Source organism: Acomys minous (genome assembly GCF_964271855.1).
Source record: "Acomys minous genome assembly, chromosome: 8".
NCBI lineage: Eukaryota > Metazoa > Chordata > Mammalia > Rodentia > Muridae > Acomys > Acomys minous.
In genome coordinates, this window is record NC_140489.1 from 33212501 (window position 1) to 33226173 (window position 13673).

General features: G+C 41.1%; 1 protein-coding gene across 3 annotated transcripts in view; it reads right to left on the reverse strand.

Annotated features, from left to right (window-relative positions):
• The window catches only part of ZNF410 (zinc finger protein 410), a 34126-nt gene that overhangs the window by 7175 nt on the left and 13278 nt on the right, over positions 1-13673 (reverse strand). For all 3 annotated transcript variants that reach the window (XM_084792112.1, XM_084792113.1, XM_084792114.1), the window contains exons 6-9: positions 9063-9213; positions 6651-6832; positions 5353-5442; positions 1193-1318 (exon numbers count right to left, since the gene is read on the reverse strand). In XM_084792112.1, the coding sequence (XP_084648238.1) occupies positions 1193-1318; positions 5353-5442; positions 6651-6832; positions 9063-9213 (549 nt within the window). The remainder of the gene's footprint in view (positions 1-1192; positions 1319-5352; positions 5443-6650; positions 6833-9062; positions 9214-13673) is intronic.

Below are 13673 nucleotides of genomic sequence, written 5' to 3' on the forward strand. Positions count from 1 at the left end.
CATGAGAGACATGCAGCTGTGAAGGCATGGCCTGGTCCTCACCTCCCTTCACAAGGAAGCTGCCCACCTCTTTCAGAACTTTTAAGTCTTTGTTTTGGATGCCACCTCCTATTTCGCCCACTCTCAGATAACAAGAATAAACCAAGAGGACAAGAGCCAGTCCTTAGATAATTATCTGTGCATGTGACCACCATCTGAAGATTAGCATAAAATAGAGATGAAATGATATTTTGAACATGGAAAAGAAAAAAGGTTGTTTGGGTTCTTTTTTGTTGTTGTTGTTTTGTTTTGTTTTATCAATTTTAAAGTAGGGAAAAGGCTGTCAAAGCTATTACATAAAATTTTTTAAATCTTTAGTTATACAGAAATCTTTTAGGTCCATGTTCCTTAAAGGCTGAGTCACAGATCAGCAATAGTTGACCTCAGACTCATTAGGGGAACATTTGCTTACTTACTAGTTTTGTTTTCTGAGACAGGGTCTTATGTACTTGTTCTGTAGCTGAGGTTGGCCTTGAACTGTTCATCTCCCACCTCTACCTCTCATGTGCTGGGATTGAAAGTACATGACAGCACACTTGGCTTTTTTGTTTGTTCCTAAATGAGGGTCTTACTATGTTGCCCAGATTGTCCTCTCGCCTCAGCCTTCCAAGTGGTATTTAACCCACAGTCTTATACATGCTAAGCAAGCATTCTACTACTGAGCTGCATGCAAAGCCCTTAGTGAAACTTTTAATACTATGTGTCCTGGGATTTACAGCTCATCTCATATGTCAAGTTCCTTCACTGTGCTGGAGAGATGGCTCAGAGTGTAAGAACACTGGCTGCTCTTCCAAATGGTCCTGAGTTCAATTCCCAGCAACCACATGGTGGCTCACAACCATCTATAATGAGAACTGGTGCCCTCTTCTGCCATGCAGGTGTACATGGAGGCAAAACACTGTATACATAACAGTAAATAAATAAATCTTTAAAAAAAAAAAAGTTCCTTCACTGTGAGGGAAGAAACATGAGCAACAAAAAAATGTTTGAAAGTTTGCAGATGACTGCACTGTACAGCTGTTATAAACTGTAAACCCACCAAATGAAACCATGTCTCTCCACCCAAAACCTTTCCAGAAGATTTCCAAAAATCCAAGGCAAGACAATGACTTGGCTGTCGAACACAGATCTCCACTGTGACCATCCTCCTCACCAGTTTGTTCCTGTTCTTGACTCCCAGTTGTTCCCAGCTGCAAGTGATGCTTTCTCATATGCACATTTCTGCTCCCACTCTGAGAGAAGGTCTTCCCACAGACTTGGCACTGGTGAGGTTTCTCTCCTGCAAAGGGAACTACATTAAGACAGGGTAGCACAAAGACAGTATACAGTTCTGACAGCAATCCAGTAGACTTAGAGAAGGCTACTTTTTGAACATAGCCTTCTGTACGTGGGAAGGCAAGAAGGTTACCCTAGGAGGGCTTAGCCCCTGTCCAAAGTCCTACTAGCCTTCCAAAACAGCCTCTTCAATGTGGTATCATGGCACTTGCAGAAAATAGTTACTTCCTTCTCCAATCATCTGCCATCAACCAACAGAATTCATTTCTACCTCAAGGATTTATCATAACCTTGGGTTCTTAATATCACATATCCTATTTCCTGTCAAGACTCAAGGTCTTTAGCACTCATAAATGATTATTTTAACATAAATGACCTAACTATAACATCTGTCTGTAAGTTACAGTCTTTACTCACCTACCCAGACACTCAGGCGCAGAACAAAGGACAAAAGCTAATTTCCACAGGCAAACCCTCATGTTCACAGGGTAGGTAGCATAAAGGAATGAAAGGGAGCATACGTCCCCAGTAAAAGAGCAGCTGTTAGTCAGTTCTGGCTACTGCTGACACATGTAAATGAAAGCCTTGCTCTGCCAGATTTTTTTTTTAAAGTAATAGAAACTAGAACTGGAAATTTGCTTTTTGTTTTTGGTTTTTTCAAGACAGGGTTTCTCTTTGCAGCCCTGGCTGTCCTGGACTCATTTTGTAGCCCAGGCTGGCCTTGACCTCACAGTGATCTGCCTGCCTCTACACATCCCAAGTGCTGGGAATACAGGTGTGTGCCAGTGCGCCAAGCTAGAACAGCATCTTTAAATAAAATTTCCCAACTTACAAATACCAGGGAACCAATTTAGAACTGGTAAAAGCATTATATGGCAATTTTCATTTTCACTACTGGTGGGAATGCAAAACACCCATGACATCCGTGGCAGGAAGTCTGACATTACCTAGAACATTACAGACACTCTGGCCCTCATCTAGGAGTCCCGACTCTCACAAGCTGCCCTCAGCTACCACAGAAAATAACCTACACATAGATGACTTGCTGCAGGACTAATAACCCGGCTAGCACTCCTCTGATCTTACCCTCTGGAGTGCTAGTCAATAAACTACTCAGGCTGGCCATAGCCTTATTTTTAAAAAGTAAAAAATAGTGCTGGGCATGGTGGTGCACGCCTGTAATCTCTGCACTTGGGGAGGCAGAGGCAGGTGGATTTCTGTAAATTTGAGGCCAACTTGATCTACAAAGTTAGTCCAGGAACAGCCAAAGCTACACAGAGAAAAACCCCAGAAAGTCGAAAATAGCCGAGTGTACAGGCTTACGCCTTTACTCCCAGACTTTGAGAAGCAGGTTTTAGTGAATTCCAGTCTCAAAAGAAACAAAACAAAACAAAGAACAAAACCCAACCAGGCACATCAAATTCTTTTGCATTTCTCTTTTCATATTTATTTATATGAGAGTGTGTGTGCTTCTCTGTGGGTTTATGTGCATCACTTACATGCAGCAGAGGCCAGCTGCTATAAGGTCTCCAAGAACTGCAGTTACAGAAGGACGTGAGCACTGATGTGGGGGCTGGGAATTGAGCCCGGGTCTCTGAAGGACAGCAGTGCGCTCTTAACTGTGTCTACATACTAGCTATAAACAACCCCAAAACAAATCAAGAACCCAATTTAATTTGTCCTAGAAATAATCAAAGCAGCAGTTCCTTATTCTGAAAGCTCACAATGAAGACCAGGCATAAGAACACATGCCAATAATCCCAGAACTTGGGACACTGAAAGGGTCATTCCAAGTTCAAGGCCAGCTGGTGTATGTGGCTTGATGCAGTCCAGGCCTGCTTGAGCTTTAAAAAAAAAGGGGGGGACAATAAAAAAAAGGTTTTTGTTTGTTTGTTTGGTTGGTTGGTTGGTTTCTCAAGACAAGGTTTCTCTGTGTTGCCTTGGCTGTCCTGGGCTCGCTTTGTGGACCAGGCTGGCCTTGAACAAATCACAACGATCCACCTGCCTCTGCCTCCCAAGTGCTGGGATTAAAGGTGTGCGCCACCATTGCCCGGCAAAAGCATTTTATATAACTAGCTATTTAGTTGTGTTAATGATCAAACAGCCCTACTTCATGGAGAAGAGCCCAACATAGTTCTAGCAAATGTCAAAGAACAGAACTAAGGAAAACTACCAATTACCTATCAGGGGCAAAACACATGGTTGAAAGGTTAAGGGAGAACCTTAAGGACATGGTTGATACCACCCGAACCCACTAATCAAGTCTGACAACCAAACCTGTGTGGGTCTTGATGGGTCATAAATGAAATACACACAGTAAGTTCGGAAACTTTTAGAGCTTAGTTCTATCTTTGGCAATATAGGGAAAAAAGCTGTAACACAAAAAAGCAGGTGCTGGGGAACAACACAGTGGTAGAGTTCTTGCCCAGCATGTTTGAGGTCCTAGGTTCAATCCCCAACTCTGGGAGAAAAAGACGTAAGAGGAAGCTGACAAATCCAGAGAATGGTCCTTCTATAGGACCCCAGTAACTCAGGTCTGTAACAAATCTACCAAACAGATCTAATAGCCAAGAGCAAGCACTATCAGACCTGATGGGATCCTTATTTAAAGGAACCAACTTCTGGGTTGAGGTTGTAGCTCTACAGCTAAATGCTTGCCCATTATGCAGGAGGCTTTGGGTTCAATTCCCAGCAACACAACTACATCAACAAAATTTTAAAAAATAAATAAATTGAAGTCATTTTAGAGACAACTGGATGAAACAGAACATGGACCGAATATAAGCAGGAAGTTATTTTTAAATTTGATAGGCATAAGAAAATGTCTATTTTTCTATTCTTGTGTATATTTCACTCTATGTTTTACCTAATGCAGTTTTCCCTAACAAGAAAAACAAAACACTCTCGAGCCAAGCAGTACATATGTGGAGTACCTGGCCCACAAGCCATCAGTTTGCCATATCTACTTGGGACTTGTCATCACATAAAAACCCAGCATACACAAAGCCCCCATTTACAACCCAACACCTGAGAGATGGCAGCAAGAGGATGAGGGGTTCAAATCATCCTGTGCTACATAAGACCTGTATCAACAAAACAAAAGACAGAATAGCTCCAGCACCAACATCTCAACTATGAAATCTCCATCCCTGACTGACTACACATCGGCACATCTAACTCGTACTGAAGTACTTTACTGCCTTCATCAAAACCAACAGTCTTCTTGCTTCTACCTCCTCTGTGCTGATTCCTCTTTGGGAAGATGAGTAAGTAGGGAAGGGAGACAAATACCACTTTAGATTTTTCTATTTAGCTTACAAAATCTGGCTGCTGTAGAGTATTTTCAGACAAATCAAAAGACATTTTTATCAGGGAAGATTAAGCTATCTGCATAGAATGAGCAGAACTGCAGGAAATTTAAGACTATAAAGCAAAAAGCAGGTCACTAGTCTTTTTTGTATGCTGATGACTCCCATCAAGTCCTAATGGGCGGAGGCAGTTTCTGCTAGAATGGTGTCTGAAGGAGGACCACCACCTTCTCATAAGCAGGGGTATCACAGGCCTTGCTGCCACTGACATCAGCCTTCCCACTTTGCCCTGATTTTTAAATCTCCCCCAGAATAATGAAAATGTCAATACAGGATCCACATCACACATATAAAAAGATCCACCACAGATCTCTAAGGCTTCTGTTAGTAAGTTCCTCATAGATCCTGACTGATAAGAAGACTTTTTTTTTGGGGGGGGGGGGTTGGAGACAGGGTTACTCTGTGTAGCCTTGGCTGTCCTGGACTCACTTTGTAGACCAGGCTGGCCTCGAACTCACAGCGATCCACCTGCCTCTGCCTCCCGAGTGCTGGGATTAAAGGCGTGCACCACCACCTCCTGGCAAGAAGACCTTTTGTATACACTTTACATCAGTCGTGAGCGTTATTACCTGATTAACATACCATGGGAAACGTTTCTTTTTATGACACCGCCCTCCTACTCTTATCTCTTACTGTATTTGAAGTCTAGGAAGGGCACAGGTTCTAGTACCTGAGTGAACTACCAGATGTTTTCGGAGGCTTGAATACTCAGCAAAGGAACGGCCACAACCCTGGGCTTCACAAAGGAAAGGCTTCTCTCCTAGAAAGGGAACGTAAGACCAAGGCTTAGCCTTCAGGAAGTTGATCACTTACATGCTTTCATCATCACTGTGTTCTGCTTTCAACAACTTACTCACTCTGGTTTCTTTAACTTACGCCGTACAGTTTCTACTGAGAACCCAGCAAATGTTGCTTCTCCATATTTTGAAATAGACTACTATTTTTCTATTACTACTATTCCTATTTTTATTCTAATTCCTTTCTTGGGATAAGTGCCATTGTTTATTTGGTTGGTTGATTGTTTTTTGGCTTTAAGAGCCAGGGTTTCTCTGTGTAGCCTTGGCTATCTTAGATCTAGCTCTGTAGACCAGGCTGGCCTCAAACTCACAGAGCTCCTCTGCCTCCCAAGTGCTGGGATTAAAAGCGTGAACTACCACTGCCAGGCCCATTTACTGTTTCAAGAAAACTAAAAAAACAAAACAAAACAAAAATACTATTCCATCCCTAACACACTGGAAGGTTATGCCAGTTTGGAGGGCATCATGTCTAGAACAGCTGTGATTTGAGCATGGGCTTCACTTTCTAGCTCCCTATAGAGTGTGCTTCCTGTCATTTGAGTAGAAACGCAGAGTGGCCTGGAAGCAGGGAAGAGGTACATATTCTAACTGGGGTTCTGAGGTCAGTGACTAAGTTTGGCAAAGGCACATTTCTAACAATGGCTCCCCAAGCACCTGTAGGGTCTCAGACTAGGAAGCAAGGAATCTTTATTTTGCTTCTTTCACTCTGACATTTCTTATTCTATCTGTCAAGTTGTGAGCTCTAACAAGAAAGCAAGCACCTCAAGTTCAGAAGTTGAATTTTTATCATTTCCTGTTTAATGCTCTGTAATATTTGTATGATGTAGTAAGTACAACCATGCAATGGTCAGGAAGACTGGAAAACTTGTCCAGTATCTCCTGGTATTACTACGGTTACCTAGGACAACCCTACATTTCTTCCTGTAAGACAGGCTTCTGGAGACAGAAATTAATCCTGTCTCTTCCTCACACACAGATGAAGCTGGATAAATGTTACTGATAATGCATAAACAGAATGCACAAGACAATGAAATCAATAAAAATCTTTCCTTGGTCTAGCAACAGCACTGCACCATCATTTCTACTGTCATTGTGCCTGTCCTGAGTATAGGCACGCAGCAAGCATGGCCAGGGCCATGGAGACTGCTGAAGGCAGCACAGAGCTGCACACCTGTGTGGATGCGACGGTGGTTCTTCAGGTTTCCAGCTGTAGTGAACTGCTTACCACACCCAGACTCATGGCACATAAAGGGTTTCTCCCCGTTGTGTGTCCTCATGTGCACCTTCAACCTCTGCAGCACATAAAAGCTTTTCCCACAACCTTCTGCAGGGCAGATGAAGGAGCGCTCATTTCTGTAAAGACAATCACAAGTAACAATATCTGAAAACACTTTGTGCTGGTAGTGACAAGTCAACTTTCTACTGACACTCATGGCAGACAAACTGGAACATATCAAAATGACCTAGTTTATTAAATTATAAAATCCCAATCCCAGCTGCAACCAATTTCATGGATTCAAGGTAATGGCCTAGGCGAATACGCATTATTGTTGTTGGATTGGTTTTGTTTTCTCCAAAACATGGTTCCTCTGTGTAGCCCTGGCTGTCCTGGAACAAGGCTGGCCTCAAACTCAGATCTACCTGCCTCTGCCTTCCTAGTGTTGGGATTAAAGACAAGGCCACCACCACTTGTTTTTTGTTTTGTTTTTTAAGTGCATGGGTGTTTTGCCTACATTATCTGTGTACCATATGCATTCCTGGTGCCTGAGGAGGCAAAAAGAGGGCATCATATTCCTGGGCCTGGAGTTACAGGTGGCTATGAACCATGTGGTGGGTGCTGGGAATCAAACCTGGATCCTCTAGAAAAACATCCAATGCTCTTTTTTTCCTTTTTTTTTTTTTTCATCCAATGCTCTTAACAGCTATTCCATCTCTCTAGCCCTTATATATTTTATAAAATTCTCAATTTATTTTGTAATGAGATGAGGATTTTTGCTCCTTAAGATATTTTGGTGCCAAATGTCTTATTTAAATATTCATCAGGAAATAAGGTAATGAGAGGTAGAGGCGAGAGAATAAGGAATTCAGAACCATCTTTTCTATACAGGAAGTCTGAGGCCTACCTGAGGCCACATGCCTCAAATAAAATAAAGTAAGTATATAATACAACTTTTTCTATTAACATACAAGAGCCCTGGACCAGGCATGGCCACGCACACTTCTCTCAGTACATGGGAGGCTAAGGAAGAGGCTCCTGAATTCAAAGCCAGATGAAGCAAACAATGAGAACTTGTCTTAAAAAACAAAACAAACGTGCTCGCTTCGGCAGCACATATACTAAAATTGGAATGATACAAAGAAGATTAGCATGGCCCCTGAGCAAGGATGACACACAAATTTGTAATGCGTTCCATATATTTAAAGTAATTCACTCATTCATGTGATTACTGATTACTGCAAATTCTTACTGAGGCATCACCATGTAGAAAGCACAATATTTTTAATAAAACCTCACTGCTTCCAAAAAAAAACTCCCCAAAACCAAAAACCAAAAAAAAAAAAAAACAAAAATCAGGGGCTGGGAATATAGCTCAAGAAAAAGTATATTTTTAGCAGATTAAAAAGCTCTGGTTTAGAGGCTGGAGAGATGGCTGAGAAGTTAAGAGCACTGACTGCTTGCTCTTCCAAAGGTCCTAAGTTCAATTCCCAACAACCACACGGTGGCTCATAACCATCTATAATGTGATCTAATGCCCTCTTTTGGCCTGCAAGTGTACATGCAGATAGAGCACTCATATACATAAAATAAATAAAATCTTAAAAAAAAAAAAAAAAAAGGCCTGGTTTAGATCCCAGAATGACAAAAACAAGAAGCAAACAAGAGGCTTCATATTAGGTGGCATGCCTGTAAAACTCAACACTTTGGAAGCTGAGGTAGAAAGATTATTTAAGCTCAAATACTTTGAAGCAACTTTGCAGCACAAGATTGCATCTAAAAACAAACATAAGAATCAAAGGTCTATTTAAAAAAAAAAAAAGGGAGGAGGGGTCTGGAGAGATGGCTGAGCAGTTAAGAGCACTTAAAAGGGGGCTGCAGAGATGTCTTAGTGGTTAAGAGGACTGGCTGCTCTTCCAAAAAACCCAGGTTCAAATCTCAGCACCCACATGGCAATTCACAATTGTCTGTAATTGCAGTTCCAGGGGATTTGACACCCTTACACAGACATACATGAAAGTAGAACACCAATGTAAAAAATAATAATAGTAATATTTTTAAAAGTTACAGAGAGAGAGAGAGAGAGAGAAAGTGAGCACACACCACACCGGAGATCTTAGTTTCTTACGACATGGTCTCACTATATAGTCCAAGCTGATCTCAAAGTTGCCAGCTTTCTAAAGGCTAAGGTTTTATATATATATATATATATATATATATATATATATATATATATATATATATATATATATATATATATATATATATATATATATCATCACACTTGACTAAAAAAGACATTTTAGCCAGCATAACTGGAGTCCTTTGTTTTCCTGCAGTTTGTCTATTCAAGGACAAGTTCCTCACCGATGAGTTTTAAGGTGGTACTTGAAGTGAGCTGGCCACACAAATGTCCGGTCACAGCCTTCAACTGTGCACTTGAGCTTCTTTTCCACTTGAGGAAGGGGCCCAGAATCTTTGGGTTGCCCATCACCAGAACCAAGGTGGACATTTTCTCCTGTAACAAGTGACATATTTATAATTCAGGCAAGGATCCTATGCAGATACTCAGATTCAAACTCCTACATCTCACTCGTAATGATTATTAGTGAGATGTCTCCTCGTGCTTATTACATATCGCCATGAGAGCACTCTATAGCCCCATCCAGAGAATCAGCCACAATTACGTTTCATTTCACAAGAGTAGGCTTCTGACAAACGTACAAAGAGCAAATAAGGCTCCTTTTCACATATTTTCACAAAGCAGAACTGAAACTCTTCTGTAGTTGCCATGCTTGATGCTACACACTCATTACCTCAGCTTTTTTGGAAGGATGGGGAGAAGCAGCAGGATCAAGATGCAAAGTCATCCTTGACTGAGTGGTTTCCAAAAGAACCCTGAGTTTCTAGACAGGCAAAACTCCCTCTATCTTGTAACACTGGTTGGTAGAAAAGTAACACTCAGAGTGGAGGCTACAGAGTAACTTGAAGTTGTAGGCAATAAAATCTCACTTACTGGCTGAGTAAGTTTATAGCAGAATTTTATCAGAGATGGCCGTTCTTAAGATTTATATTTCTTGAATCAACTTGTTCATTTCTTATAATTTGAAGGATAAGAACAATCTTCTAATTTCCCATCTCACCCCTTTTTGGTTATCCAATGTTTAAAAATGTAAAATCTCAGATAAATTTAAAAGTTTTACTTAAACTTTTATAAAAGAGAGACCATGGATAAGCTACAGGCATGCTGTTCCATGAATAAAGGAAGGCAAGAAGAGTAAACAATGCCTCCATTAAATTTACACAAGATTAGTTAATTAAAAATGTATGCAAGGTCCATATCAGCAGGTGGTGCTCCTTTCACTGTCTTCAGAATATTGTCACCAATTCTGCCTTGATCATACTGAGTTTCTCTGATACATACAACTTAGAAATAGGATTTATGCTGGGTAGGGTGGCACACGCCTTCAATCCCAGCATTCAGGAGGCAGAGGCAGGTGGACCTTTGTGATTTTGAGGCCACCTTGGTCTACAAAAATAAGTCCAGGACAGTCAGAGCTATAGAGAAAACTCTGTCTCAAAGAGAAAAAAAGAAAGAAAGAAAGAGAAAGAGAAAGAGAGAGAAAGGAAGGACGAGCAGACGGACATTTATATTTCCAAAGTTGACTCTGAAAAGCAAAGAGCAGGATATAATGTGCTGTACTCTTCAGAGCCCCTATAAACAATTGATCAAAGGCAGTTTCTGTCCCAACTAGCAATCTTTCTTTCTATCGCTACATTTTTCCTTGACACATTTTATCAAGTTAACAATTATAAAACTAATTGTTTTAGGTCAGCATGTAATTTCAGATGTTTCCTGCTGGCTAACATTAACATTTTCTTTCATAATATTGCTCCCCATTTTAAAAAACATATTTAATCAACAAAGCTAAATTTTAACCAGGACAAAAGTATATATAACATAAAATTCTCTCATTAATCTCAGAGATTCAATAATCGGTTTCTAATGAATAGTCTATGGAAACCTTGTGCTAATCCAGGGACTGACATCAGTAAACAACTGGAGCTTTGTAAATTCTATTTCATACATAAATTAAGGATACCAGCTGGTGTGGTGGCCCAAGCCTTGAATCCCAGCACTTGGGAGGCAGAGGCAGGTGGCTGGCTCCCTGTGAGTTCCAGGCCAGCCTCATCTACAAAAGGATTCCAGGACAGCCAAGGCTACACAGAAAAACCCTGTCTCAAAAAACAAACAAACAAAAACAAAGCAAGGGGCAGCAAGATGACTCAATGAGTAAGCAAAGGTTCCTGCTTCCAAGCTTCAAGAGCTTGTTTTATCTCTAGGACCCACAAGGTAGAAGGAGAGACCCAACTCTCACAAAGTTGTCTTCAACTCCTACAAGACATATATACACTTGTGCTAATGCGTGCGTGCGCGCACAAACACACACACACAAATAAATAAATAAGCAAATGAGAAAAAATAATGCAGAGTTGGGCACAGTTACCTGTGCATATAATTGTCAGCAGAGGGTGAGACAAGGAAATAAAGAGTTTGAGGGGGCATAGGGTACTTAATGAGATTTTCTATCACAGAAAAACAATGTTTAAAAAAATTCTCAAGCTGGGTGGTGGTGGCGCACATCTTTAATCCCAGCACATAGGGGAGAGAGGCAGGTGGATTCCTGTGAGTTCCAGTCCAGTCTGGTCTACAAAGGGAGTCCAGGACAGCCAACGCTACACAGAGAAACCCTGCCTTGGAAAACAAATCAAAAAAATCTTAGGGAATCTCACCAGCAAAATGGAACTGTATTTTTGTCTTATGTGTGTGCTTACTTTGTGTTCAGGAATATAAAATACTTAAGGTTGTAAAGGTAATTTGTTTTGTTTTTTGAGATGGGGTGTCACTGTCTAGACCAGGCTGGCCTCAAACTCAGAGATCTGCCTGCTTCTGCTTCCCAAGTGCTGGGACTAAATGTGCACACACCACACTCAACCCCAAACCCTTTTTGGCATAAAAACCTTATAAAATACCTTATATTGTAAAGCTTATATGTACTTGCTCACAATCCTATTTAATCTCTGCAATGGGTCAAACAGGTAAGATACTCAGCTTTATCTTCTGAACATGAGAAAATCAAAAGTGTACAAGGCAAGAGAAATCAGTAAATGAGGCACATCTGGACCCTGCACCCTTCACACTGGCAAGAGTGGTGCTATTTTCTTTCTTCTTTCCTCTCTTCCTTCCTTCCCTCCTTGTTTTTCTTTCTTTCCTTCCTTCCTTTCTTTTTCTTTTTATTCAGGACAAAGTTTCTCTATGTAGCCCTGGATGTCCTGGAACTCACTCTATAGACCAAGCTGGTCTTGAACTCAGAGATCCTCCTGGCTCTGCCTCCTAAAGTGCTGGGATTAAGGTGTGCGCTGACAATGCCTGGAGCGGCACCATTTTGTAAATGTGAGAAAAATGGTGAAGGTGTCAAGATTTTTGGACTAGAAAAAAACATCTCAGGAAAAATCCTCTCCAAATGGTTAAAATAAACAAAGGGCACTCTGGTTTTGAGACAGGGTTTCTCTGTATAACAATCCTGATTGTCCTCGACTTGCTTTGTAGACCAGGCTGGCCTCAAACTCACAGTGATCCACCTGTCTCTTCCTCCCAAATGCTGGGATTAAAGGCATGTGCTACCACGCCCAGCTACAAAGGGCACTCTGATAGTCACAAATAAACTAATTATTTGAAGATGAGCAAAAGTATGGAATTTTCTGTGTAGGAGTTATTGTTTATAAAAATAAAATATTCTGAGCCGGGCGTGGTGGCGCACGCCTTTAATCCCAGCACTCGGGAGGCAGAGGCAGGCGGATCGCTGTGAGTTCGAGGCCAGCCTGGTCTACAAAGCAAGACCAGGACAGCCAAGGCTACACAGAGAAACCCTGTCTCAAAAAACCAAAAAAAAAAAAAAAAATCTGAAATATCTATAGAATCCCTAACTTCTCTGAGATATTATTTAGCTTTTTAAAATATGAATAGTAATTAGAAAATAATCATAAATATATTCTGGATTACCAGCAAGAGCTCCAAATAGTTGTGACAATTCTGTTTATAATCTTGGCTTGATTAATGATTATTATTGACACATAGAAATAACTTAATCATCACAGACTAATGAGAAAATACAGAAGCCAGGCCCAGTGGCACACACCTGTAATCCCAGCACTCAGAGGCAGAGGCAGGTGAGGCCAGCCTGGTCTACAAAGTGAGTCTAGGACAGACAAGGCTACACATAGAAACCCTGTCTGGAAAACAAAAGAGAGAGAGAGAGAGAGAGAGAGAGAGAGAGAGAGAGAGAGAGAGAGAGAGAGAAATGCAGAAAAAGAACTAATCAAACAACACCTAAAACTTAATGGTATTTTATGTAAAGGAAGGTTTGATTGGTGTAGGGATGTTTTGGGAAACATGTACTGTGCCCAAATTTGTAATACAACAGGTCTGTGATGAGGCATGAGAGTTGTACTTTTAAGATTAATTGGGGGAGGAGTACAACAGAGGAGTGTGGAATCCTCTGGAGCTGAAGTTATAGGTTATGATCCACCTGATGTGGACATTAGGAACCAAACTCCTTTGGAAGAGCAGTCACACTCTTAACACTGAGGCACCTTTCCTCATCAAGACAACCACACCTCTAAGCTGCCAGCTGATCAGGGAACAGCATTCCATGAAGTTGAACAGGTTAAGCTGAGAAGAAACAACAGACTGAGAAAACAGCTTAGTGTGGGAAATGTTTGTCATACAAGCATGAGGACCTGATTAGGTGCTTAGAACCCATGTAAAACATAAAATAGCCATGTGTGGTATAATCCTAGCAGTGGGATTTAGCCTCCCACATTCAATTCTTTTGTTTTTTGTTTTTGTTTTTCTTTTCTTTTTCTTTCTTCCCCCCCTCCCCAAGACAGGGTTTCTCTGTGTAGCCTTGGCTGTCC